This window comes from Eutrema salsugineum, unplaced genomic scaffold (assembly GCF_000478725.1).
Source record: "Eutrema salsugineum unplaced genomic scaffold, Eutsalg1_0 scaffold_6, whole genome shotgun sequence".
Classification (NCBI taxonomy): Eukaryota; Viridiplantae; Streptophyta; class Magnoliopsida; order Brassicales; family Brassicaceae; genus Eutrema; species Eutrema salsugineum.
In genome coordinates, this window is record NW_006256547.1 from 3,793,493 (window position 1) to 3,819,311 (window position 25,819).

At 36.7% G+C, this 25,819-nt stretch overlaps 10 protein-coding genes across 11 annotated transcripts; 3 read left to right on the forward strand and 7 right to left on the reverse strand.

The window, feature by feature from the left end:
* Positions 1 to 488: 488 nt before the first annotated feature.
* LOC18012281 (probable protein phosphatase 2C 72) lies at positions 489 to 2,545 on the reverse strand. Its single transcript, XM_006394787.2, has 5 exons — positions 2,228 to 2,545; positions 1,407 to 1,691; positions 1,104 to 1,221; positions 790 to 1,013; positions 489 to 695 (listed from the first exon to the last, which is right to left on the reverse strand). Exons 1-5 carry the CDS (start codon positions 2,420 to 2,422, stop codon positions 489 to 491), a joined length of 1,029 nt encoding a protein of 342 aa, XP_006394849.1. The 5' UTR covers positions 2,423 to 2,545.
* A 907-nt stretch (positions 2,546 to 3,452) lies between these two features.
* LOC18013014 (ferrochelatase-1, chloroplastic/mitochondrial) lies at positions 3,453 to 6,244 on the forward strand. The gene is made up of 8 exons (XM_006394788.2): positions 3,453 to 3,689; positions 3,857 to 4,157; positions 4,245 to 4,490; positions 4,624 to 4,727; positions 4,827 to 4,953; positions 5,047 to 5,199; positions 5,296 to 5,396; positions 5,567 to 6,244. The coding sequence occupies exons 1-8, from the start codon at positions 3,622 to 3,624 to the stop codon at positions 5,868 to 5,870; spliced, it is 1,404 nt and encodes a 467-aa protein (XP_006394850.1). The 5' UTR covers positions 3,453 to 3,621; the 3' UTR covers positions 5,871 to 6,244.
* Positions 6,245 to 6,415: 171 nt separating this feature from the next.
* LOC18013106 (histone deacetylase 2) lies at positions 6,416 to 9,188 on the reverse strand. The gene is made up of 13 exons (XM_006394789.2): positions 8,935 to 9,188; positions 8,804 to 8,859; positions 8,522 to 8,639; positions 8,304 to 8,366; positions 8,121 to 8,189; positions 7,860 to 8,026; positions 7,682 to 7,746; positions 7,550 to 7,596; positions 7,385 to 7,429; positions 7,241 to 7,291; positions 6,965 to 7,051; positions 6,786 to 6,873; positions 6,416 to 6,695 (listed from the first exon to the last, which is right to left on the reverse strand). Exons 1-13 carry the CDS (start codon positions 9,151 to 9,153, stop codon positions 6,595 to 6,597), a joined length of 1,176 nt encoding a protein of 391 aa, XP_006394851.1. The 5' UTR covers positions 9,154 to 9,188; the 3' UTR covers positions 6,416 to 6,594.
* An 830-nt stretch (positions 9,189 to 10,018) lies between these two features.
* LOC18013107 (S-protein homolog 13) lies at positions 10,019 to 10,507 on the reverse strand. The gene has a single exon (XM_006394790.1). It carries the CDS (start codon positions 10,505 to 10,507, stop codon positions 10,019 to 10,021), a length of 489 nt encoding a protein of 162 aa, XP_006394852.1.
* Positions 10,508 to 10,905: 398 nt separating this feature from the next.
* Positions 10,906 to 11,420, reverse strand: LOC18013198 (S-protein homolog 12). The gene has a single exon (XM_006394791.2). The coding sequence runs from the start codon at positions 11,374 to 11,376 to the stop codon at positions 10,906 to 10,908; it is 471 nt and encodes a 156-aa protein (XP_006394853.1). The 5' UTR covers positions 11,377 to 11,420.
* An 841-nt stretch (positions 11,421 to 12,261) lies between these two features.
* Positions 12,262 to 12,579, forward strand: LOC112083563 (leucine-rich repeat extensin-like protein 3). Its single transcript, XM_024151892.1, has one exon. The coding sequence runs from the start codon at positions 12,262 to 12,264 to the stop codon at positions 12,577 to 12,579; it is 318 nt and encodes a 105-aa protein (XP_024007660.1).
* Positions 12,580 to 13,310: 731 nt separating this feature from the next.
* On the reverse strand, positions 13,311 to 17,555 carry LOC18012692. The gene is given in 3 exon segments (XM_024151060.1): positions 13,311 to 13,822; positions 15,382 to 15,876; positions 17,270 to 17,555. Coding segments are annotated over 3 exon segments (1,293 nt in total).
* Positions 17,556 to 18,659: 1,104 nt separating this feature from the next.
* On the reverse strand, positions 18,660 to 19,199 carry LOC18012693. The gene has a single exon (XM_006394793.1). It carries the CDS (start codon positions 19,197 to 19,199, stop codon positions 18,660 to 18,662), a length of 540 nt encoding a protein of 179 aa, XP_006394855.1.
* Positions 19,200 to 19,722: 523 nt separating this feature from the next.
* Positions 19,723 to 21,552, reverse strand: LOC18012694 (TP53-regulating kinase). 2 transcript variants are annotated; one of them, XM_006394794.2, is made up of 7 exons: positions 21,424 to 21,552; positions 21,024 to 21,089; positions 20,832 to 20,945; positions 20,443 to 20,721; positions 20,244 to 20,357; positions 20,092 to 20,164; positions 19,723 to 20,008 (listed from the first exon to the last, which is right to left on the reverse strand). In XM_006394794.2, the coding sequence occupies exons 2-7, from the start codon at positions 21,069 to 21,071 to the stop codon at positions 19,971 to 19,973; spliced, it is 666 nt and encodes a 221-aa protein (XP_006394856.1). In that variant the 5' UTR covers positions 21,072 to 21,089; positions 21,424 to 21,552; the 3' UTR covers positions 19,723 to 19,970. The 2 variants fall into 2 exon arrangements, with proteins under 2 accessions (XP_006394856.1, XP_024007332.1); XM_024151564.1 differs by lacking the exon at positions 21,424 to 21,552 and adding an exon at positions 21,211 to 21,229.
* A 1,871-nt stretch (positions 21,553 to 23,423) lies between these two features.
* Positions 23,424 to 25,155, forward strand: LOC18013314 (cytokinin riboside 5'-monophosphate phosphoribohydrolase LOG8). The gene is made up of 7 exons (XM_006394796.2): positions 23,424 to 23,599; positions 24,038 to 24,135; positions 24,240 to 24,270; positions 24,380 to 24,479; positions 24,567 to 24,637; positions 24,726 to 24,869; positions 24,952 to 25,155. Exons 1-7 carry the CDS (start codon positions 23,489 to 23,491, stop codon positions 25,024 to 25,026), a joined length of 630 nt encoding a protein of 209 aa, XP_006394858.1. The 5' UTR covers positions 23,424 to 23,488; the 3' UTR covers positions 25,027 to 25,155.
* Positions 25,156 to 25,819: the final 664 nt, after the last annotated feature.

A 25,819-nucleotide genomic window follows, 5' to 3' on the forward strand; every position in this document is an offset into this window, starting at 1 on the left:
AAATTTGTTTTCTTGTTCTTTACCCCTATCTATCTTCGTCCTCTTCTTTTTAAGTTCTTTCCACATGTCTAGCTTTTTAATTTGATTCACGTCACAATTTTGGAGTGCCCCTCGACTAACTGTTGTTCATATATATAAAAATTAAATATTTAATATTAAATCTAGAAATAACTACTAGAACGGCCACGGAAGATAGATAGATACTTGTGTACTAATATATAGTTATGCTTTTCGTGATTTTATAAAATCCAAACATGAATTAAAATCACTTGTTCATAAGAAAAATATACGAATGAGGCAACATTTAGATTTATCTGCGTTGGGGCTTTAATATATAGGATTGGCCCTAAAAATAATAGTTTCCATTTTCAGTCAACACTTGCATGCATTACGTAAATATACTGTATATTGGACTTTTCTACGATTTGCGCTTGGTTTGGCAGTATGTGCGACAAATGTGCTTCGACCATGCATCATACTGTAATATCTTATAATTTAAATGTAGTACAACTTGGTTGTTCCTTGTTCTGTAAGAAAAGACATATTACTGTAATATCATCAATCTTCTTAGATTTAAGCTTCTTCTTCCAAGTAGCTTCAGCCGCCTCTGCCACCAATTTAGCAGCCATAGCTTGCTTTTTGCCGGAACTCCATATCAGCGATACAACTTCCTCATTGCTAAGCATATCCCAAACCTGCAAGGACAATATTAAAATACCAAGGGTTTTTACGTAAAAATATTTCGAAGCGGAAAATTGTAAGCCAAATATGAATCATATGTGCATTTACCCCGTCCGTAGCGAGTACAAGGAATCGGTCTTTAGAAGTTATTCGATGGTGAGAGACCACTGGAACCGCAATAACGCCGTGGTCTTTGAGCCTGAAGTCTCCAAAAGCTCTTGACATGGCTAATCCTGGTATGTCATGGTTAGGTAGCCAAACCCTTTGGCTGGACGGTTCTCCTTTCATTGCGTGAACACGACCTTTGCACATCCTAATCCTCTCTGCTTCACCTGCGATGCTAGAAAGTCGCTAAATAAGTATCATCAAACGTCTCATGACACAAACCATTCTTAGCCAAGGAGAGAGTGAAAAAAGCATACTAGGGACATCAGGTGTTAGGTCTGATGTTAGCTGAACTGCGCTGATCTCACCATCTTCGGTCATTGTTCCCAACACTGCCCTTGAATCACCTAGGTTTGCTATCATGAGGTCATCTCCCTAAAGCAATCGAATGAGCTAGAGCTAGTTAAACAATATATATATATATATATATAACCAGCAGCAGACATATTTGGTGAAGAGGAAATACTAGTCCGGTCCATCGGCCACATAATGAGCGGCCTAGTCGGCTGCCATCATTCAAAACCTCTAATGTTAGCGGAAAAATGGAGAAATAATTGTACCTGAGTAATGGCAACAACAGAAGTGGAGCCACTGAAAGAGCAATCAAAGACTTGGAGAAGAAGCTCTTTGTCAATGAGTCTGAAGGCAGTAAAACAAGCTTTTTCCCACTTGTGAGTTTCTTCTTCTTCTTCTTCTTCACAAACATGAGATTCTTGGTTTAGCTCCTTCTTTAGTGTTAACAGAAGTGATGGCAATCTATTCCTCAACATTTTGCTCACCATGTGCCCATTTTTTCCGTGCCCATCAAATACTCCACATAGCTCCGCATCCCCTGTTCCGTATCCCTATGAGATCAACCAATTTATACCAAATTAATCACTTTTCTACTTAAATTTTAACTTCGCAAGTATTATATATATAACAGATAAAAAATGGTTTAACATAGGCTTCGATTCGATTTTTTTTAAATTACATTTGCGTTTACTTTATGTTTAACGCTTAGGGAGTCCAATATTATTAGGATCGTACCCAAAATTCATTTTTAACTTAATAAACGTAAACAAACACTTTACAAAAACTATGAAATCACAAGATTTTTTTTTGAAAAATGTTTTATTTGTGTTTAACAAAATCAAAGGAATCTCAAAAATATTCTCGCATGTAAATACAAATGCAGAAATTGACATCTGAATAGATCTTGCTAATTGGTTATTAGTTGGGATCATCTCATCTCAACCTGCACATGGTCTTTATTTATTATTACAACCCATAAACCCAAGCGAGTGTCTCATCCAAAAATTAGTTTTTCCTCAAATGAATAAACCAAAAAAAAAAATACTATGGGAAACGAAGAAAATAGCAAAATATCTAGATAAATTACCAGATAAAGAATAGCATTATCTTGGTTAAGTGCTTTGCTTCCTTGTATAGAGCAGACCGAACCGAGGCGGTGAACCGGAAGGTCGTGATCTAAACCGAACTCGTCGCCATAACGTATCACCGCATTTCCATCACCGTGATCATTCTCCTCGTGAATCTCCGATGAGGAAGATGGCAACGAGAAGCAATGACCCATAATCTCACCAAAGTCACTATTTTAAGAAGTTAGACCTTTCGTTAATCGAATCGCAGATCCTTAGAATTTGTTAAGCTTGATTAGACGAATCTTTCAGAAAATATATGAAATATGAAAAGCCTTTTCTTGAATCTGGAGCTTAGCCATCTTATATTATACTGGATTTCCTTCCATAGATAACATTATTACTGTTTACGTGTCACCAACTTGAGTTCCAAATTTCAATAAAATCAATTATTGTATGTATTATATGATAATAGTAAATATACGTTGACCTGCATTTAATATAATGAATAAAGAATTATGTTGCCCGAGTTTCGCTTGAAAGGGCAAGTTTTGATCCTGGCATTAGTTTGACAGAGCATTCTACTTATAGAACATGCCCTTTATAAGAAAATGTTTGATCATGTGTGCTACCGAATATTTTAATACAATGATTAAAATACTTAAAATATACTCTATAAATTATTGAAGAACTTTGAGTGTAAACTTTATATTAATATGGTCAACTTGTTCCAAGAAAACACCCGCTGAGCTAGTAACATTTGTGAATTTACGAGAACTCTTAAACGTTTTTGCCAAGATTTCCTAAGTCCATGGTTGATGCATGTCTGGTTCAAGCAATTTCTAGTTGAATATCCTTGATCTTGTCCCTTTGTGAATTTATGGATTTGCATTTACCAAACCGTATGAGATTAGGTTCATAACTTGGTCATCTATATTCTTTAGAATCTGTCGGTATCAAATTGTTTTGACTAGTTAAGCGGCCGTTGTTCGGCCACGTAGCTCAATCCCCCCACAGTCAGAAACCTATAGAGAGTAGGTGTAAATGCAAAATAAATAATAAATAAATTCAAAGATGTATCGGTTATGGACCGGTTCGGTTTTGGTTCTAATCGGTAAACAGAAAGAAAAGAACGAAACGCAGCCGTCTAAAACTGTTTGTTCCGGAACGTATAAACAACTTTGACTTAAAGACACGCCTTCGTCTGCTCCAATGGAAAAGTCGTGATTTTTGCATTTACCTACCTTCTTCGCATTTTCGCCAAACTTCGAAAAAAATCTCGCTTTAAAGGGCTAATCAAAACCCTAAACCCACAATCCAATTCTTCCTTGCTAGATTCGATTTCGCTTCCTCCGTCTCTCTCTCTCTTTCTCCATCTCTCTTGCAATTTCCTAATCGATTTGAAGTTATAGCTATGGAGGCGACGACGTTGTCAGCTGGATTCCGTCCTCTTCTGAAGCCTGGAGGTTACAGGTTTCCGAGGTTAGGATTCTCTATTTGCTTTTGTTCTAGGGAATTACGATCGAGAATTATTGCTAAAGGCTCGATTTGATTAGCCATGAAAACTGATCATACCTGCTGATTGATAAGTCTAGGGACGACGATTTTGATGGAGAATTTCTAAATAGCTATCAATTGTGTCTGTACAGGTCATGTTCTCAGAGAAATTCATCGTCTTTGGTTCGATGCCATTCAAAAGAGGCATCTGGGGGATTCATCAAACCGAAACCTGAAGGGTCTATCGCGATCACGCACCGTAAATTGAGTTTCAAGACGAATGTGTTCGAGCAAGCCCGTTCTGTCTCTGGAGACTGCTCTTATGATGACGCGACAGCTAAAACCCGTTCTCATGTTGCAGAAGATAAGATCGGTGTCCTGCTTTTGAACTTAGGTGGCCCTGAAACCCTTAATGACGTGCAACCCTTCTTGTATAATCTGTTTGCCGACCCAGTGAGGATCTATACTTTGCTCTCGTGTTAGACTTTGAGTTTAAAACCATCTTGGAATGCTTATTGATTAACCTTGGCTTCGTTGCAGGATATTATACGTCTTCCCAGACCATTTCAGTTTCTCCAAGGGACTATAGCGAAATTCATCTCTGTGGTTCGCGCCCCAAAATCAAAAGAAGGGTATGCTGCAATTGGTGGTGGCTCTCCTTTGCGTAAGATAACCGATGAGCAAGCAGATGCAATTCGGATGGCCTTGGAAGCAAAGAACATTTCTGCTAATGTCTATGTTGGAATGCGGTATTGGTTTCCTTTCACTGAGGAGGCTGTTCAGCAGGTGACTTTTACATTCTAGTGATCTTTTGCTCTCAACTTAACCATTATCAGAGGCTCCTTCCTGGTTGTGATGTAGTTGCTTGATACTGTGTCCTTGTTATGTTTAACTTATCATGCTAATTACATTTAACCAGATTAAGAAGGACAAGATCACAAGACTTGTTGTCCTACCATTATACCCTCAGTATTCTATCTCCACGACGGGTTCAAGCATCCGCGTTCTCCAAGACTTATTCAGGTTTGTGTAAGCCACAAAGCATATTTATAGTATATTGTTCTGTTTTCAGGATATTTCTTATAGTTGCTCAAGCGGCCCTTGACATGAATTATCATTCAGGAAAGATCCGTACCTGGCTGGAGTGCCAGTTGCTATCATACAGTCTTGGTACCAAAGGCGAGGTTATGTCAATTCCATGGCCGACCTCATTGAGAAGGAGCTTCAAAAATTCTCTGATCCTAATGAGGTATAGTTATTTCTCCCTTCTGGTTTACCCCCTTCCTTATAAAGTTGAAGTCCCGAACACTAGTTTTATTGGTCCCATGTATGTATGCTTTAGGTTATGATATTCTTCAGTGCCCATGGTGTTCCAGTCAGCTACGTAGAGAATGCCGGAGATCCATACCAAAAACAGATGGAAGAGTGTATTGACTTGATAATGGATGAGCTTAAATCCCGAGGGGTTCTTAACGACCATAAATTGGCATACCAGGTTTGGTCATATCATCATCCATTACAAAAGCTGCTTTGCATTACCTCTTTATATCAAGCCCTAATTGATTCTAGCAAAAAATCCCTTCTTTTCCAGAGTCGTGTTGGGCCTGTTCAATGGCTGAAGCCATACACCGATGAGGTTCTTGTCGACCTTGGTAAGAAAGGCGTTAAGAGTCTACTAGCCGTTCCAGTCAGGTGAGAGAACATATAATAATCCGCATAGCTGATTTTCTTGCTGTGAAAAGGATGCTTCCCAAGTTCCCATCATCAGAAACATGGAAGCTGTCTGATGATTGTCTTTTGACTCTTAACAGTTGTTGACCCATTTCGTCTTTCTCATTTGTTTTTCTTACCTTGGATTTCAGTTTTGTGAGTGAGCACATTGAGACTCTTGAAGAGATAGACATGGAGTATAGAGAATTAGCTCTGGAGTCAGGGGTAGAGAACTGGGGGCGTGTCCCTGCGCTTGGTCTCACCGCGTCCTTCATCACCGATTTGGCTGATGCAGTGATAGAATCGCTTCCTTCAGCGGAAGCAATGGTCTCAGAAGATAGCGAGTCATCGGACGTATTCAGTTATATTGTGAAGATGTTCTTTGGCTCGATTCTAGCTTTCGTACTGCTTCTCTCCCCAAAGATGTTCCATGCTTTCAGGAACCATCTTATCTAGAAGAAACCTATTATTAAATTCTCCGATGGCAAGTTAGTTGGTTTTGTTGTTATCTTTTCTTTTGGAGAAATGTCTTGGTCAAGTTTAATATATATTGTCCAATCTATTGAAGTACTAGCACACCAGCTCAATCTAATGAGCTGATGTGGGTGAGTAGTTCAATAGATTGGACTTTATATATTAAACTTGATTAAGATCTAAACTAGAGAAGGAATAAGGAATGAGAAGGGTCTAAGTTCTTGGGGACAGGAGAGGTATTTCAAATTATAGCTAAAATTTTAGTGCTACGTTGCTCCTAGAGACGAGGAAAGGGAATATAATCTACAATTATTTGGTTTCCAAATGCAGTTATCAAATACATTATTTTTTTTGTTTTTTGATCGGATTCAACCAAAAGGCTCTGCATTTCGCTATTCAAAGTTTCTTTTGACCGAACGTAACAGGTTGAAAAAAACCGATATATGTGAACGAGCTAAATTTTGTCCACCATGAACTAAAGACTAAAGTTGCCTGATGTCCAAAAATAAGAACTAAAGTTGTCAACAAAAATTAACTACTTTCATTGCTAAAAATACTATCACAAAATTTTAAAATATAGTTCTTCGCTCTATCAATTTACATTCCGTTTAAACAAAAAACGGAAAAGGAACAAAATCAAACACACAAAGACGGTTATATTATTCACACACGGCAACGCATAGAAGCTTTGGCTCTAGAGAACAGTTCAAGTGGAAACTGAATCCGGTCGCATCTGAATCAAGCCTTTACGTGAGAGATTCTCAATGGAATCCGCAATAACTCTGGCGCTCGACTTCATGTACCCACCTGCACAATAACATAACTTCTTTTATCCTTTATAAACATTACTCATAGGCAACATACGTATTTGGTTATATGTTAGATTCAATCTCGCACCTGAAGTCAGCATCACAACAGGAATCTCTCTCTCCATTGCAAATCGGAAGACTTTCTCGTCTCTACTAGTTATCCCATCGGGGCTTATCTGCCACCAAAGTCACCAAGTTAGAGACAATTGTAACCAGAGGAATAAACTTGTATATTCCACTCAGAGAGAAAGGCCATGTAAAGCTTACCTTTAGAAGCCCCAGAGGGTCTCCGTCTAAGATATCAGTACCAGCATTGTAAACCACCAACTCTGGTTGAAAGCTTCGTGAAGCAACCTGAGAGTTACAGCACCATCATAAGTTTTTTCTCTCAAGATTCCTTAAGACCAAAATAATATCAATGTTTTTTATTCAAGGAACCAATTTTTCTAGCTTTCAGCTTCATTAGCTACGCTTTAACATCCCATGCTCATAATCAATCGTCGACAAGAAACAAGAGATTAACGAGGATAATCCAATGCATACATCAAGGGCTTCGTCTAGCTTCCTCAAATACTCATCGGTAGTGGTCCCGCTCTGATAGAGAGAAAAAGGACCGAAGAATTACAGTGTCACACAAAACAATCAACTTAGTTCCAGCTGATGATACGTGAAAGATATTATGCTTACCACCACTTCAACCTTCTGGTCGATAAAACTCCTAGCTCTATAATCCTTTAAGGAAAAAAAAAAAACAGAGCAGATAAATCCAACTGTTAAATGCAAACACAAAAGCCATAGACGAAACTGCACTAAACGTTAAAAGGAATGGAAATGACTTGCAAAAAGCATTACAAAAGGGTATATCTCAGGATTGTACATATCCAGAATGTAAACGCGACCTGCACACAAACAAAAAGACTGTTATCATCATATTGAACACCGTTAAGACAAAAAAATTATGAAATAAGAAAAAGGTTTTCATACTGTCATCGCCGAGATCTGTTTCGTGGCCATTCCCTTGATGAACATCAAGATCTATTATCATAACCCTGTTCGAGTATAACAAGGTCAAGAACTAAAGGGTTAATACATTCGTGGGAAGTGATTAACATGTCAAGGTCCTTGATAAATGCAAAACGGAAACCATTAGAGAAAAGTTTACCTTGATATTCTTAGACGAAGAAATGCAAATTGAATACTAAGAGAAATATCAGCGAAAGCACAAAACCCGCCTCCTCTTTCGGCAGTACAATGATGAAAACCTCCTCCTATGTTTATTGCCCATCCACGTTCTATTGCAAGTTTAGCTGCCAGAATTGTCCCACCAACCTGTCACACACCGACTTTGTAATATAACTCCACAAATACAGATTTCTCTGAAAGAAAAACAATCAAAGATGCAAAGAACAAATGATTCTTCTACCTGCTTCCGGAATGGGTAAAGAACTTTCTGCTGCACAAGAAAATTTGGGAAAATAGCAACTGGTGGAACCTATACATTGTAATAAACAGCAAAACGTTTAATCTCAATTCAACAAGAATCAAGTTAGATTATTGAATGACCAAAAAAACTTGGACATTCCCTTGTCATGTTAAATCACATTACCTCGGTTATCCTAGCGACAGTTGCACTGCTTTTCAAGCTGTTTAAGTAGTTCAACGAGTGTACCTGATACAGAACAACCACAAACAAAAAGGTTACACAACCGTTATTACATAGATAAATGGTATCATATGACTAATGTTCACACGTGAATGCACAGTTCTATCTAGATACTTGATCAACTGTAAGTATAGTTGAGACATCTAAGAAAAACTAAGTACCACTAAAAGATCACTATTTGAAGCTTCTAGAGGCTCGACGATAGATTTCTCCTCCAGAAACCCATCAGAAACAAGGAACTTGCAAACTCGACGCCACTTGGTCGAATCAAATGGATGCCTGCACATATTCATCAAACGAATATGTTAAACTGAGAATGATAAAGTTCGAAACTTTCAAGTTTTAACATATTCTCAGACTAGAGAAGCCCACAGACATTCAACAAATTCTCAAAATTGGTCAACGGAGACAAAACTAAAAGTTAAGATTGGGTAATTACTCACAATTTCTCAATCCCCATGAACGAGATGTCGTAAGCAGATGAATAGATAATCGAAACCTGTCGATCAAACAAATTCGTCAGTCAAATTGTGAAGGCAAGCTCACACAAAACCTGTAGAGCATAATAGATTACCTTTGATTTGGGGACTTCGAAGTAAAGTTTGCTGGAAAGAATTCGATCTCGCCGGAGAGCTTCTGGGTGGGTCTCCATAGAAAACGACGACGTTTCAGGGGATTTAAAGCAACGGTAGAGGAACTGAGATACTTTGATGGCTGCAAACGTGAAGAGCAAGTAAACAGCTGAGTCACGAGTTAAATCTGTCCAGCTCGAGACGACTCGGGCATCTTTCATGGGAAAAAAAAAACTGGGATTTGAAGCGGCGAGATATTCTCTGTTCTGGGAGATAAATATTTTGATAAAAAGGAGATAAATATTTTGATAAAAAGGAGATAAATATTTCCACACGCGCGAAAGAAGCGCGTTTTCTGAGTTTCTTCTATCCATTTTAAAAAGTCAACGCGAAGACTTTTTTTTTTCTTTCTTTTATTATTGTTTGAATTATTTTGTAAACTCAAACTTGCAATTTATAAAGGCTTCATACCTCCAAAACGAAAGTTCACGTTTATTTTAGCCTTGAGCTAGAGACTCTTAGACCATCTCCGATAAGTTTTTTTGGCACGATTTTTTAGACAAATTGGTTTTTAAAAAAAGAAACAATGAATTTTTTTATTAGAATTGTTCATTATATAAAGAGTTTTAGGAACGCTCCTTATGCTAAGTGTCAAATAGGAATTGGCCGAAATTTTTTGTTTGGGCCAGTTTTTTAACAACGTTTTTGTTTGGTTCCATTTCATTGATTTTTGCTTTTTTTAGCTTTTGTTTTCTTCTATTTATTATTTTATTATTATAATATTGGTAATAGATTTTTAGTGATCTGATGCTCTTATTTTACATTTCATAAGAGCTTTTATACATTTGTGTAATTAGCGGCTTTATTTAATGACAGACAGACGAGTATGTAAGCTTTATTTAGTGTAGTATAGTTAATCTTCATGTATATGACGTCAGAACAAAAAAATCTCCATGTATATTTATAACCCCTAACACAAAGGGGTAAAAATGAACAAGAAACATTGATATGGGTTTGAAATCCGAACAATGTTACTCTAATGATTTGTTTTTGTGTGTTATAATTACCACAAGAAGATTAAAAGAATCACCATTTCCAAACCCATTTGCTTTTGAGGACATCAACAAAGTCCTTGTGATCATCATCATCCTCATCATCTCTCACAATCTTTCTTTGATAGAATCCATCTCTCTTGGCTACCCAAATGCACTCGTCGCCTCCTTCTCCGCACCCCTTCCTAAACCCGTTCTTGACAGAGAACACTGTCACCACGTCTTGGCTCGTTGTTCCAAACCCACTCCTAAACTGGCACCGGAACTCGGTTTTCTGAAACGGCCACATGTTCATGGTCGTGAATTTCCATACCCGAGATTGCTTTGGCTTTAGCATGTCCCAACCAAGGTCGTCCTCGTTTGACCAACACCTCACGGCCAGCTTCGCTTTCCGGACACTAGAGACCCCTGAGATTTCGTTCTTTAGCTCTAGACGACCCGCCATGGTTGGTGCCGGTAACAGCGCTGCCACCACAGCAGTCGCCACGAAGAAGAAGAACCAGCCCTTCATGTTTCTCCCCATTTGGATTCAACGATCGCTAATGTTTTCTTAACTATTGATTTTGTCGAGTCTTGAGGCTTACGGAACAATTTGAGACACGTGAAGATGTAACCGATATATAAATGTTCAATGAGAATTAGACCGTTACTGTTACGGCTTCTAAATTTAGAAGTACTAGAAGCTATTTTCATCTATTTTTGGAAATAGAAGAGAGAGTAAATCCCAAGGAAAAAAGATAAAGTGCTGATGACTATGTTGACGAATATAACAACATATATAAGTCCTTTTTTTTCAATATCACCATATATAGTTACACATAGTTTGCTTTTATTAGCAGGAATAACAACATACAGACACGAAAATCACGACATTGACGCGTTCAATTTTCTCATAATATCAACATCGCCAGATTGTTTAATTTAGCTCCAAGCTTTCTGAAGAACATCATGTGGAACATACTCATCCCACCTCTCGTTGCCATACTTGTTACTAAAGAATATGGTCTTCCAATGTCTCAAGTAGAGACCGTCTTTCTTAACCACCCAAGTGCATTTGGACCTGTCCCCACACTGCTCTTTCATCTTCCACGAGGCAACTAGCTGATTGTCCACGCGTCCGTATCCTGTACGGAAGTTGCAGTGGAAGTATGTGTGGAAGAGCGACATGGCAAAGGACCAGTCCTTGTGCTGATCTGGCCAGTTTTCTCTCCACCCAAGATCGTTGTCTCGAGACCAGCATTTGTACACAAGTTTTCTGTACCGACCCGAGAGTTCGTTCCTGATCTCTAGTTGAAATCCATGGGAGTGAGTCACCATCATTAAGGTGGTGATGATAAGTATTATAAGAACAAAGTTCCCATCTAGGGTTTTGGGAATTTTTTTGGTTCCCATATGTGTAATTCTGTTTTTTTTGTTCTTTCTTCTTTCTTTCTTGCTCACTCAATTTTTTTTTTTTTTTGGGCATTGATAGTATTTGTACAGAAACTACTATTTTTAGAAATGTAACGGCTAAAGATTCAGTTTTTGCCGCGGGTCAAGGGGAGGAACAAGTCATTCTTCGACATCCACATTTTTATTACTTTGTTGATTTTTTTTCTCTTAAGAGTAAAATTATATGCAAAATAATCATTTGAAAAATTATTTGCACCCAATGAAGAAATTTGGGATAGCAATTAAGAAAATAACAGTGTAACTATATTGTTTGTCTATTTTTATTACTTTGCTGGTTTTTTTGTTCTTTTTTGTAAATTGGCAAAATAGATTGTTTTATTTTTGGTTCTTTTGGACACGTTTATACAATCTTATAAGGGACCGTCTTTTTTTTTAAAAGTGAGCTAATGGTTTATGTGATAATCACCTGAGAAAGTCTTCCAACGAAAATAGGGTTGTTAAGGTGCTTTTGTAGAACGGTATTCATAACATGTCAGAAAAACATTAATCTGATCAACATATAATTTATTTATAAGTAATTAGCCGAATCTTTGAAAATTTGATAATCCAAAAGAAAATCCTCTTTCTTCAATAATTTATAGTTAATGCCACTGTTTAAGCATTAAGCAAGCATACTTATTAGAGGGAGGCCTCGATAAGGAAAAGAAGAGAAATTTAAAATGCAAAAAAAAAAAATCAAAGCCGGCTAATATATACTTGAAAACTACGATGTTGAATAAATCCTAGCGTTAGTGGGAAGCCATTAAGAGAACTTCCATGTACTATATATATAAACTGGACCTATAAACATAATTAAGTCTAAGGTTCTTAACATTAACCTGAAAAATGGTGTCTCTAGGTCTTTCCTGCACCCTAGTTTTGCTATTGGCAATCTTATTCACAGTTGCTGAAGCCAACAACAACAGAAAACTCCTGCAAACTTCCACTAACTACAAGACGCTATATCCTCCTCCTCCTCCTCCATCGCCCATGTATCGACCTCCGGTAACTCTTCCTCGTCCTACTCCGGTTTATTCTCCTCCTCTTGCTCTTCCTCCTCCACCACCGTTGAAAGTTCTTCCTCCTCCTCAAGCTCACAAAGCCTTCTACTACAGGAGATCTCCTCCTCCTCCATCTGGAAGACCTTGGTGGTGGTTGTTGTGAGACGGTAAGAAGTGGCTCAGGATAAGACATTTGTAATGTCTAAAAACAGTAAATTTCATTACTGTTGTCTACTTTTCTTAACTTGGTTTTAATGTCTCTCAGTTTTCCTTAAGGTATTTCTGTTTGTAACGTGAGTGATGTTTAAACATCAAATGTGCAGTCTTGTTAATCGGTTATGGCTTGTTCTTTTATCTTCTATGAGTTGCGCAAAGACTAATACCTCGACCACATTTGCCTTTTACCAAACTATAGTCTCCTTTAAAAGAAAACGTTACCATTTAAATGCTCGCCAGCCAGCACCTTGTTTTCATTATATTCATTGAGAAGCTGAACCAAAGTTTGCCAATAATCATCATTAGTCCAATTAAACCGACATTTGATCTTTAGATTGTAATTTCCAATCGAGTTAGCCACGCTTGATGAATAAAAAAGGCAAGAAAATTATAGTTCAATAGAGTGGATACAAAATGAAAAGAAAAGGCCAAAAAATACATTAAAAAATGCGTACGTGTTTCTAAATTACGATAAAGAATTAAGAAATTTGGGCATTTGGTCAACAGATTATGTTAAAGCTTTAAGATACAAAAAGACACTACCAACACGATCAATCTGTACATATCACACCAAGAAAATCAACTACTTCTATTTTTCTTCAACATTTCTTCTCTCCTCTTTTTGCTTAAGTTTTGCTATTTTGGTAAGTGACATTGCAGAAATGATCTGTTCTACACCTAATCGTCGTCTTCCTTGTCGTCATCATCATAGTCTCTGTCATCGCCTGACCTGGTACGGTTGCGATCCGCACGTAAAGCCTTTAGCTGCCGCGGAGACCATGCCTTCCATGGCTCGACAAGCTTGTCAACAGGCCTTACCAACTCCAGAAATCTTAACAAAAAGCTGTGAGGATAATAGGTCTCAAAACCAACGAAATATATACCGTCCGGCCTAATGACGTATTTACACAAATGCCCTCCGCACAACACAGATGTCATCGACAACGTCTTGATTTCGACATCAGCTGTCCCTTGGCTCGACAGGAACTGGCACCGGTGAATCACCACGCCGGTTCCAAACGGCGGGACATCGAAATCCCATGCAAATTCCGATCTGGGAAACGATTCATGCCACCGGAGAGATTTCTCAGACGACGTGCATCGGTAGGCAACCAATGGACGTTTTAAGCCGTACATTTCGTTCCTCATCAATAGCGTGAAAGACACGTCTCCAACTTCAACCGAGTTCCCTTGAAATATGATGACTTGCATTACAAGGCACCAAACTAGGGCTTTATTGGCAACACTATTTTCTCCTCTCATTTCTCTCTCTCTCTCTTTTTTTCTTCCCTTCTTCTTCTTTTATTATAAAAACCTTCTCTAATGCTTAACTCCTATTGATTTTATTTTTTGATGACACTCTAAATCCCTTTTGGTTTTATATATTTACAAAAGGAAACAAAAAGTTATGGAAGGAAAATAGTTTTTTAGCTACTAACGAGATAACCAATTACAAAAATTAGTGTATATTGTCGGATAATAATAAAAAGGACCTAAGTTATCTCCAAGAAATTAGTGATACCAACTGATTTGTTACACCACTTATAAAAAGAAAACAACATTATTGTTATAACTTCTAACAATATTTTCGAAGATGCGTACATTTTTCACACACGTGTATGTTAGTTGCGCTAAAGCTTGTCTTTGGTACTTAAAATTAGTTTTCTGTTATACCATCGGAGACGTTAGACGGAATAGTTATGTCATTACGAGTACATCCAAAAATCTAAACACTGAAAATGACAATATTACATTAACAAGTCATTTTGAAGTACGTGTATCTAAATTTTACTTTAGCGCCGTTAAATATTGTAGCAATATGCCAATATCATTTTGATCAACATCATTTAACGAAATTTTTAACCTTCTTTATCTAAAGTATTTATGATCAAAATAGATATTCAAAAATTTTGACAAACGCACTTTTTAAAAAAATAGATGTACTTTTTTTAATGCAAACTATTTAGATTTTTTTAATGCAGATTGATGATTTTTCATCCAAATGAGGTATTAATTGACTTCATAAACTATTTCGTAAAACGAATTAACATCATCGGGTAAACCACAAAAAATAGGTTTTGGTTTTTTTTTTTTACTATGGTTCAGATTTGTTTTCATATGTTTTAACGTATAAATTATTATATAGATTTCAAATCGAATTTACAGAAGAATTACAAAGAACAACTGAGATACAACTCATTACAAGACCTAAAATATATATATAAAAAAAACGGTTTAACAAAAGAAATGAATATTGACGATAGTTTTTTTCTGAGGAGCCTAATTACTCGCTAACAAAATTAATCTCTCTCTCTTTTTTTTTTTTAAGTTTCAAACGGATGCTGATACTAGCTTGCCTAATTAACATCCTCTCGGTGGGACTCCAAATCGCATATCGCATAACCCAAGCCACAGTATTCAGTGCTGGGTCTGATTTTCACTTTTGTATTGATCAAGTAATCAATTAGTCATTTAACTGAAAAATAATATTTAAGGATGATTTTTTTTTGTTTTTGAAATTATTGGTACAACAGACTAATATGTAAAGTGTAATTCATAACAATGCCCACACTAAAGAAAATATAACAAAAATTCCAACGTAATGTATTAATTATATATAACTCCAACGTATTGTTCATCAGAAATCTCTTAACAAACTCCTCCGTTTGAGTACCACCATCTGTCTCTAATACATGAAAACCCAATGATTCATATATTCGTTTGATGGTTTAGCCTTATGGGCATGCACTAAATCATTGTAAACCCCCTGAGCGACGTTGGCTACCTCGTCGTGGCCACGGTTTCCACTTAGCTTCGAGATATTTCCTCGGTATCAGCCTCGGATACCTCTCTTCAAAATCCCACTCTTTACCATCAAACATTATCCCTTCCGGTGTGACAACATGAACGGCACATTCGTTGTGATAATTACAAATCTCGGCATCGATCGCTGTCATACGGATATCGACATTCGCTGTACCGAGAACGGACCGGAAATGGCATCGGTGAATCTCCTCCTCTAGTTTTTGGCCACCTTCCAAGAGTACATTGAAGGTATGGCCCAATGGTGGGCTTTTGGCTCGTCGCCATCCGTAGTCAAGGCCACTGTTTATAGCTTGACAGTGGTAAACGATTTCTGGACGTTTCAAGCCTTTCATTTCATTACGTATCTCTAGCTCCGTTGTGACGAAATGTGATCTCCCGGCGTGGGAAACCACGGTGACGTGCATCAGAAGGAACCACGCTAGGGTTTTTACAAATTTATCAATGTTAAACGTCATTTTTTTTTCTCCCTTGTCGTGATAAATTGTCTCTTGTCGTTTACCTTTGGATTTAGAGATTTGGTTTGTTCTTTATGCTTAGTTTAAAAAAAAAAGGTTTTTAAAACTGAAATCTGTTGCAAAGGCCATTTAATGGTTTGATTGTTATTTTTATGTGGACATTTAGCTTTGATATGTCAAAAACCCATAAATGTCCATTAAAAAAAAAAGTTATAAGCTAACAGAACTGGCATTTCGCCATTTTTTTACCTTTTTTTAGTGGGAAAACTATATTCAGGCGGTCAGGCCTGTTTGTTTTCAATGGCCTGAAACATCTACGTCCGCGTCCGCGCCAAGTGCCAACTATCACAATCCATTTACATTTGTTCATGATTTTTTTTTTTAATTTTGCGTCTATATTTAGAGTTGAATTAACTGATTATTACGATATGTGACATGTCTATGTGCTTTAAAAAAGTAGTTTATCTCTTGTAATGTTCACATGTGACATGTCTATATATGTGCTATCAGTAAGCCCTTATTTTGAACCTAGGTTTTGCATTGACTCGAAAATCAAATTAATAGTTGATCCGAGTTACCCTCTACATTATGATCCCATTCGATTGATCAATATTTTAATTTACCTCACCTTTTTGTCATTGGTTGAGAAGAGGAAACTATATTATGATCCCCTTGGTTGAGAAGAGGACACAAGAAAAAGGACAATTTCAATACTCGAAAACTACACTATACACTTAATTATTTCTTCATTCCGATCCCAAATCTTGTCTTTATAACTCCTGATTGAATACATTTCATCCGGATTATTTTATTATATATTCAGTATACAAAGCCATATCTATCATTCCTAAATTTCGATCTTTTGTCATTAAAAATAAGATTTTGATTCCTAAACCAATCTAAACTACAAATGATCACTGACCTTTTTGCATCAACAATAAATAAAAGGTACTTTGTGACTTACCAAATATGTCTCCACATTTGCAAAACAGTTTAGCATCTTATGTTTAGTTGACAATTTAATATATTTCTTTAATTTATTGATTTCGAGTGATAATATTTTGAAATGGACCTATTAGATTATGCATTTATAAGTTACAATGCACACGTACATCATCATCATCAATATGTATAATCACTTTCAAGCCTTGGGAAGGCGTCCTTTGGGTGGATACGGTACCCATGAATAGAGCTTCTTCTCAGGTTTGTAATAAACTCCATCTTTTCTAATTGAGTAACGACAGACATAACTAGGGTAACACATAGCCGAGGTGTCTGGATGAATATAGACAGGAATATTGGCATACCCACGATTCGACCGGACATGACAATGTATGAATTTGTACCTGAGCCGACCGCTGTGCTCGAACTGAAGCACAACGTACCGGTCTCCCGGTTTGCTCTTTTTCCAAGCCTTGGGACCGTGAGCGCATACAAAACCAGCGTTTCCTTTCTTGAGACCATATAGTTCGTTAGAGAAGACGATATTTGTGACAGTGCTTGGTCGTATGCTATACTCCGTTGTATAACCTTTCCTTACTCTCGCTTGTAAAGAGAAGACAACGATGGAGAAGTTGGAGATTTGCAGCAGGAATATGATGAGGAAATTAGTAACTATGGTTTTGGGATTCATCTTCATCATCACCTTTTAAGTTATGATGTCTCAATACTTTCGTTGTCTTTTTTTTTATATCTTCAATATATATTGCTGCTTTCCGTTTTTTACTAGTAGTAAACTTCAAACAGAACTCCTTTATTTATTATATAAAATGTTTTTGTTCAATTTAGTAACTACAGTACATACTCTTAAATGAATAAATAAATAAATACGGTTTTACTCGTTAACTAATACGTTTTTCTTTTTTCTTATTTTTGTAATGCAATAAAGGGGAGGAAGTGAGTAAGCAATCATATACTCCCTCTGCAATCATATACTCCCTCTGTTCAGAATTATTTGATGTTTTATGAGGTTTTTTTGTTCAGAATTATTTGATGTTCTCACTTTTCAATGTAAAATTTAATGAATTTTTATTGTTTTTGACTTTTTATATTCTGCAAATTGTTTTCTTATTGGCTAAATAATATTTAAATGAATTATAGATAATTTTTTTAGTATAGAAAAAATAAATATTAAATGCATCATTAATCTGTGTGCAAAAACCTTAAACATCAACTAATTCTGAACAGAGGGAGTATAGATTCTCTCATTCCGTACGGAAAAAAGAAACCTTTTTTTTCTCCCACTGGTCAATTGGTCATCTCTCTGCATTAGTATTAATTTGGGGGAAAGCATAACATGAACTAATCCAATTACCAAAATAACTGATCATAAAGATTAGAAAATCATAAAAGATTAACCTGTTAACGAATTATCTCATATCAATCAGTTTTCAAGATAAAGAGTCTTTTAATATACCTTAGTATAAAAACTAAATGAGAATTTTAAGGTCCAATTGGTACATAGAACGGACGGTGAGAGATATTTATTTCCTTGGCAAAGTTTAATATTTTTGCGTGGTCTATCTATTCATTGTGGTCTCTGACTAAATCTCTTCATTGAAATCGAAAAACAAAAATAAGGAAAAAAGTTCATTTTACTAGAAATTTTCGAATTATGATTAACATTTTCTGAACTACACCATTTTTTTTTTTTTTGGGGAGAAAACTACACAATGTTTTATTTTTGTATCATCAATAATATCTTCTTGAAGGGAGAACCAAAAAAAGAGAAGAAGATATCTATCAATCAGGGGAATCTCTTGGTGATTCCAGGAAGCTTAGGTTGAATGTGACGGTGAGGCCAAGGAGTCCAAGGATAAAGTTCGTTAGTATCTTTCATCAACAGACCTTCACGTTTGATCGCTAAAATGCATCTGTAGCCAGGACACCGTCTTCCGAGCGCAGGGCTGATCTCGATATTGAGATTGACATAACCGAGATTAGACCGGAAATGACACCGGTTAATCACCTTTGCGTTCGGGTTAACCCGGTAAAAGAAGAACTTGGCGAAGAAAAGGTCTCCAGGAAGAGACCTAGTCCAGTGTTTCATGCCAATGCTGCACTGGAAACCTGCTTTTGGTTTCTTGATTCCTTTCAATTCATTGATGGCTTCGAAGATCACATTTGTTCCGTCTTTGAGCTCGAAATCGGAGCTGTAATATTCGCTGGGATGGATCGATTCGTAATCAGCGTAATGGTTTATCAGAGGGTTGTCTTCCTCGCCGTTGGTGACTTGTATCACAAGGCCTATACATAATAGGGCTCCAAGAAACAACTTGGTTTCCATTTCCTCTTATTTTTAGCTTCATCTAATTTTTTTCCCCCCTTATATACGAAAAGTGATTTGGTTAGTTATCGAAGCCGTTATGTGCAAGAAGGTATTTGTACGTTCTTTATTTGTCATATGTTTGTTGACATGATTGATAATTATAGTAACTAATTAACCGTTATTAATAATCATGGTGCTATCACGAGTATTACTTGCATAATATATAACAATGCATAACTGGTTATATCAATCAAAACTGACCGGAAAAAAATTGCTACATAATGAGTTAAACAAAATCAATACCAAATTTTATGCCTATCAACGAACTTTTCCATGCCTTACAGATATAAACTACATAACGCTCTCTCAAGGAGTTTTTAGTTTTTTTTTTTCTTGTTTCATAATAAGTTTTTTAGCTTCGACAAACTCTAAGAAAATCTCATATGGAATCTCGATGAACGCGAAAACTCCTCAAAGCCTGTGCTTGGAAGGCAAGGATCTAAGGAATGTGAAAGTTCTTAGTTTTTTAGAACCCTAGACGAAGAAAGAAGTCTTTAGATGTATGTATAGGTAAACAAACATACATGGAAATTTTGGGGTTTACAATCTTAATTGACAATGTAGTAATGATAAACAAATTGGATTGCAATCGAATAACACAACAGAGCAGTATACATGTGTTTAAAAACATTCAACGCATGCATAGTCCTCCAACCTCTATTCGATCATAGGGTGGCTTTGTAGTCAGAGGTTTAAGGAGACAAGGACACGACCACTAGAGACCTCGGCTCATCCAATCATAGTCCGCTTTCTCCCTCGTTGCCTCACTGCATAACCAAAAGTAGACATTTTCAATATTCGAAAACAGAGTTAGTTATAAGAAGGGACGTTGAAGAGGGTTTGATAGAACCTTGCGCAAGCTTGTTAAACGTGGCTGACCATTGCTTTGAGGACTTCCTATAAGCTGTCAGTATACGATCCATCTACATTCCAAAAGCAAAATACGCCATTTGATACAGCAATAGACCCAGCAAAAGTAGTGAATTTATTCATCACTCTTACCACATTCCCACATGAAGAATGCATTGAGAGTAAGGCTCTTTCAAGCACATATAAGTCAACAGCTTTGTCTTCAGGCAAGGTCGATGTGAAACTCAAGCCGAAATCAATTAGTACCTGAGGGAAGACAATATCCATGGTCAGATCATGAACTGTAAGTCGCTAATCGAGTGAGCATATCAGACCCTCTGAAGACACTTACCAGCTGATTTGTTCCGCTTCTGACTAACATGTTTGATGTGGTCAAGTCACCGTGAGCCAAGCCACCATCATGGAGCTTAGCGATGGCCTCCCCAATCTGAGCAGCGACATCATCCAACCGTTCTTGGACAATCCCATTGGCTCCAAACTCAAGGAAAACGTCTTTAACAGAGACGCCCTCAATGTACTCAAGTGTCAAGGAGTGAAGCAGAGGATCCACTGCATAGAGAACTGGAGTACAAACCCCGAGCTTTCTTGCCTTTGTCATACACCTAGCCTCCTATATTCAAAGAAACGTAGGAACATAGAAAATGAACACTTGAATGGATTTCTACTTTTCTTTAAGGATTCAACGAGGAAACAAGAACAGGTGATGCAGAAGAAACCAACAGCATTCAAACGTTTGAGTGTGAGTTTCGAATCCAGAATTGGGTGTCTATATTTCTTCGAGAACCGTTCTTTGACAACGGATCTTCTTCCCACGAATGTAGACTCGAACACCCTCTGAAACAAAACTATAAAGACTTAATTTTTTCAAAAACAAAACAAAACATATACACTGATCCACACAGACACACTTACAGCTTCAGCTCCTTGTTTAATCAGAATGAGAGATTCCTCACAATCCATCTTAACTTTCTTGGGAGTCTGCACAAGCACCAAATCCAATGCAAAGAAAGACACTTGAGAAATTTTTCAAGCTCTATCAATAAGGCCGAACAAAACAGATACCAAATCGCTAGAATTTAACTGCTAAAAAGGATCATACTTATTTGGTCTAAAAACAAATTAAATCTCATCGGAAACCATAATTTTCTACTGAAATTAAAACTCTTAGCTGGGAAACCATGATAGAGACCAAACGAGTTGTCGGAATTAGTTTTGCCGGAGGATAGCCAAACAAGAAAAACCCGAAATTTCTCAGTTCTGGTAACGAAAGAACAAGGAGTGAGAAGCCATGTCAGGGGAAAGAAAGACTAACCAATGGGTCGACCAAAAGCTATCTAAAGCAGCAACGAATCTGGTAAATTAGGCTGAAGAGAAACACTAAAGACGTCGCCGGCAACTTAAAACCCTTCGACGCCCTCCTCTCTCCTTCCTCATACGAAACTCCTAAATTGTGCTTTAAGTCCTTTAATTTTAAGATACCCTCAAACTTATCTCAAATTTCAAAATTATCTCAAAAGTCTTAAATTTTGAGATATTTGGGTTCGAAAGTGTTTTTTTTTCTCTTCTTTTTCCGTTAGGAGTTATACGATAAAGTATACCAAAAAAAAAAAACAATTCCAATTCTTTTTACCAATTATTTTAATGCACGTGTCCTCTCTGCAATCTTTGATTAGCAAAAAGTGAAAGGTTTTACAAATTATAAATTAATTTTGAGTAATATCACAAAGCTTTATTGTCAAATTCTTCTAGATCATAGGTTCCAAAACGTCAAATGCATTTTAATTGTGTATGCTGTCGAATCAATTGTTATAAAATTTTCCACATGCAGCACTATATTTAAGCTCTCAAGATCATGATATTTACAAACTCGATCGCGTTTCAAAAAGCTTCTTAAGACATTAAGTATTTTTTTCTAAATATCATAATATCAGTTGTTTTTTTACAATATTATTTTCCTTCCTTTTGAATTGAATCCTCTGATTTTTCTTTTACCGGAATTGCATTCATGTCGATTTTCGAGTTGGTTCTTGAAATAGAGATCGAACTCAAGGATATAGGGTGACATATGCTGTTATTTGGCATTCTTTGGCTGTGATCTTCACCTCCTTCTTGCTCAGCAAGAACCCTACATTTCTCTCCAAGTATGATTGGACGTACGAGAATCGAATTCTTTGCCTTCAGTTTCCTCTTCCTCACAGATTTATCTTCCTCCCCGTCATGTTTCTTGGCCATCGACGACGCTCTCGGCATTTGGATCGTCAGGCTCGCGCTCAGTTTTTTCTTAGTCGTCGACCCTGATTTTTCTAACACCATGTTATTACACGAATATGTTCCCCGTAACGCTGCTTTTCTAGCTGGAGGCAGCGGAAGCTCGTTATTATCGTCATCAGATGCAATGATATCTCGATCATCGCTTTGCTTGTTCTGCAGATCATTGCATTCCTTGTTCTGCAAGTCATTGCTTGTTTGTTCTCTTTCTTTGGTCTCTAGAGGAGATGACGACTGGTTCCCCGTCTCGACTTTTTCCGGTGGCCGAGTTTTTTCCCTGAAGCCACAAAGGCCGGTGAATAATGCGTAGAAGGGAGCCATCTTGCTTGTACATAAGATTATTCGATTTTAAATTGTGTGTGAAAGGGAAGGAAAAAGTTATTAGTTCTTTTTGGTGTCTGTTTGTGAATTCTTTTTAGTTTTGTAGAGCTATAGTGCTGGAATTAAGGGGATTTTTGTTTCTCAAATATTATTATTAAGATTTGTTTCAATAACTCTTTCTAATTATAGCTTCAAGAAGAAGAAAAACTGTGAGCAGCATGCAGTTTTGTTAGCTAAGAGTTTAATCACTAAAACATATTAATTTTGGGCTTTTTTAGCTGCATTTTAACTACCAAATGTAAGTTCTTTAAAAACAGTTTAGGATCCACTGTCTCAAATTTTATCACTGTTTATTTTTCTCCACCACCCAAAATGCAGAATTATTTGTAATGTTAGCCGAAGTAGATATCAAATTGAAAGCAGGATTAATTAATCCATGAATTCTATAGAAAAAAATGCTGGATATTCTTGTCATTGAAGATATTTACATATTGTGTGAATCTTTTGCCCACAATTCAGACTTGTTTTCTTAGAAAATAATATAAAGACAATATACAAATAAATTGACACAGTTGTATTGCTTTAATATATTGGCTTCCCTTTGGGCTTTTATTTGTCCTTAATCAGATGTACTATGCATTTCAAAATTATTTGGGCATTGCGTCCAAAAATAGTACCATCTGAGAGAGGTTTAATTTTGTCGCCTTGTTCACTCTGGTGTCTGCTTCCTTTTTCCCCGATTTGCTTTTATAACGGCTTCTTGAAAAGTTGGATTTTGCAGAATATTAATGGAGGAAAACCAGAGAAGCAATTTCAGGAAAATTTGTGTTTTTTGCGGAAGTCACTCTGGTTACAGAGAAGTTTTCAGCGATGCTGCAATCGAACTTGGCAATGAACTGGTTTGCTCTTCTTTCTTCTTCTTTTTTCTAATCAAATATCGTTGTGCTGGTGATAAAGATATGAACTTTTCTTGCAAAAGGAACGGAAAAATCAGAACTTTTCTGGTGTCTTGATAGCCAAAAATACAAACTTTTTATAACCAGATTGCTTGTTCTTGTGGAAGATGACAGACATGGGTTGCCTTTTTTTATGTGTTGTGACAGAATTTGCTTTTAAGTGGAAAATGTTTAGATTTGGTGTTTACCCTTTATGTAGTTTATTCCTAGTTTGTGACTCTTTGAATGAATTTTGCTATTTGAAACAAACTTACTTGAGGATGTCTGAATGCAATTTTGTTGATAGTCAGTGATTCTGTTTGTGGCTCTGAAACATGTGTTGTTGTGAATAAATGTATCAGTAGATTTTTATGGCTCTCTAAAGATTGGTGTGAATTGCAGGTGAAGAGAAAGATAGATTTGGTTTATGGCGGAGGAAGTGTTGGGCTAATGGGTCTGATATCTAGGAGAGTCTCAGAAGGTGGTTGTCATGTGCTCGGGTTAGTTTAAGAGTCTCTTCCACTCTCCTTCATTTCCATTAGATGCAGCTTAAAAGTTCCATACATCTAAGAGCATTTTTGTATTGCATCATCTGTAAATGTAGGATCATTCCAAAAGCTCTGATGCCTGTTGAGGTATGTTTACTCTAGAAAACTTGATGAAAAGTTTGAGGGTTGAATTTTGGATTAGGTGTCTTCATTTTGGTTTTTGTTACTTACATTTGGGTCGGATGAGGTTTAGCAGATATCTGGTGAGACTGTTGGAGATGTAAGAATTGTTGAAGACATGCACGAGCGCAAGGCTGCGATGGCTCAAGAAGCTGAAGCCTTCATTGCGCTCCCTGGCGAGTTTCTCTTATTTCGAAAATTCTAGCAAGTTTATATAAGTTTCTTCATTTATTAAAAGATGAATTGGCTTCTTGTTTAATCAGGAGGTTATGGAACTATGGAGGAACTGCTGGAGATGATAACATGGGCACAGCTTGGTATTCATAAGAAGACGGTATTTGACACCATTTCCCTTTTGCTTTAGAAACTGAAAAGCTATTAGTATGTTTGTTTGATGATGTGGGATTGTATTATCTCTGCAGGTTGGTCTTTTGAATGTTGATGGTTACTATAACAGTTTGCTTGCTTTATTTGACACTGGAGTTGAAGAAGGTTTTATTAAGCCAGGAGCTCGTAATATCGTTATTTCTGCCCCATCCGCCAAAGAACTTATGGAGAAGATGGAGGTACCTATACTTTAGATTATACATTTTCTTTTCGAGTGGTTTTGTCTTTTTTTTTTTTTTCAGTTTGTGTACTTCTTGGCAGCTATATACTCCTTCACACAAGCACATAGCTTCTCACCAAACCTGGAAAGTGGAACACCTGGCTGGAGATTCATGACACTGGTGAATTAATCATTCGTGCTTTTGTGCATATGGAACAATCTCTTTAGCATTTGAAACAGCAGTTATGTTTTCAGTCAACAGTGAAAAAGCTTTTGGTTTATGTTTAAGGCCATTATTATTCAGATTTTGGATCATACAGATGTCTTCTTCTTCTTTTTTTTTAATCAATCAGAATGATCTGTCATTTCTTTTGGAGAGAGACATAGTCTAAGCTTGAATAGTGACAGCCTACTCAACTCACATGGAAGCAATCAGAAACTGTCTCTTCAGAAAGCAACTTTGGCTATGACTTATGAGGGCCCTCCTTCATCTCTGTCTCCTATTTACCTCTTTGCAAAATACCCTTTTCTGTCTTCACATTAACCTTAAAAAGTAAAACCAAATAACTTGTCAAGTAATTGATGGTGATGATCTTGATTCTTCAAATACTTTGCAATGTTCAGAACTTTATATTCCTTACAACTCACACGACATAGCCTTTATAGAGCAGAACAGAACTATCACTTGTCATTTTTACTTTTTTGTCCTCTCCCATGATTCTGTAACCGGCCTTTTTTTTTTTACTGACCTCATCTGTATCAATTCTCGAATCACACAAACCGGTCTTGGATGCAATCGGTCTTAAAAAAATGGTGCAGCAGGTGACAATATAAAATAATGAACATTAAATCAATTTAAAATATGATTCCCCATTATTTTAAGAGTATTTTAGTTATTAGTGAAAATGTTTCATACTTTTACTAAATAAATAGAACCAAACATTTCAAAATTATTTTTCGGAAGCATAT

Coding starts and splice junctions, on each gene's coding strand:
- LOC18013198 (XM_006394791.2), bottom strand. CDS start 11,376: ATGGGAACCAAAAAAATTCCCAAAACCCTAGATGGGAACTTTGTTCTT.
- LOC18012693 (XM_006394793.1), bottom strand. CDS start 19,199: ATGGAAACCAAGTTGTTTCTTGGAGCCCTATTATGTATAGGCCTTGTG.
- LOC18013314 (XM_006394796.2), top strand. CDS start 23,489: ATGGAGGAAAACCAGAGAAGCAATTTCAGGAAAATTTGTGTTTTTTGC. Junction 24,271..24,379: donor AAGCTCTGATGCCTGTTGAG/GTATGTTTACTC, acceptor GAGGTTTAGCAG/ATATCTGGTGAGACTGTTGG. Junction 24,480..24,566: donor AGCCTTCATTGCGCTCCCTG/GCGAGTTTCTCT, acceptor TTGTTTAATCAG/GAGGTTATGGAACTATGGAG.
- LOC18012694 (XM_006394794.2), bottom strand. CDS start 21,071: ATGGATTGTGAGGAATCTCTCATTCTGATTAAACAAGGAGCTGAAGCT. Junction 20,358..20,442: donor GAAGCGGAACAAATCAGCTG/GTAAGTGTCTTC, acceptor GTCTTCCCTCAG/GTACTAATTGATTTCGGCTT. Junction 20,009..20,091: donor GTTTAACAAGCTTGCGCAAG/GTTCTATCAAAC, acceptor TTGGTTATGCAG/TGAGGCAACGAGGGAGAAAG.
- LOC112083563 (XM_024151892.1), top strand. CDS start 12,262: ATGGTGTCTCTAGGTCTTTCCTGCACCCTAGTTTTGCTATTGGCAATC.
- LOC18013014 (XM_006394788.2), top strand. CDS start 3,622: ATGGAGGCGACGACGTTGTCAGCTGGATTCCGTCCTCTTCTGAAGCCT. Junction 4,158..4,244: donor ATAATCTGTTTGCCGACCCA/GTGAGGATCTAT, acceptor GCTTCGTTGCAG/GATATTATACGTCTTCCCAG. Junction 4,728..4,826: donor GTTCTCCAAGACTTATTCAG/GTTTGTGTAAGC, acceptor ATTATCATTCAG/GAAAGATCCGTACCTGGCTG.
- LOC18012281 (XM_006394787.2), bottom strand. CDS start 2,422: ATGGGTCATTGCTTCTCGTTGCCATCTTCCTCATCGGAGATTCACGAG. Junction 1,014..1,103: donor CCTAACACCTGATGTCCCTA/GTATGCTTTTTT, acceptor CTAGCATCGCAG/GTGAAGCAGAGAGGATTAGG. Junction 696..789: donor TTGTACTCGCTACGGACGGG/GTAAATGCACAT, acceptor TTGTCCTTGCAG/GTTTGGGATATGCTTAGCAA.
- LOC18013106 (XM_006394789.2), bottom strand. CDS start 9,153: ATGAAAGATGCCCGAGTCGTCTCGAGCTGGACAGATTTAACTCGTGAC. Junction 8,190..8,303: donor CTGTCGCTAGGATAACCGAG/GTAATGTGATTT, acceptor TACAATGTATAG/GTTCCACCAGTTGCTATTTT. Junction 8,027..8,120: donor TTTACCCATTCCGGAAGCAG/GTAGAAGAATCA, acceptor GGTGTGTGACAG/GTTGGTGGGACAATTCTGGC.
- LOC18013107 (XM_006394790.1), bottom strand. CDS start 10,507: ATGGGGAGAAACATGAAGGGCTGGTTCTTCTTCTTCGTGGCGACTGCT.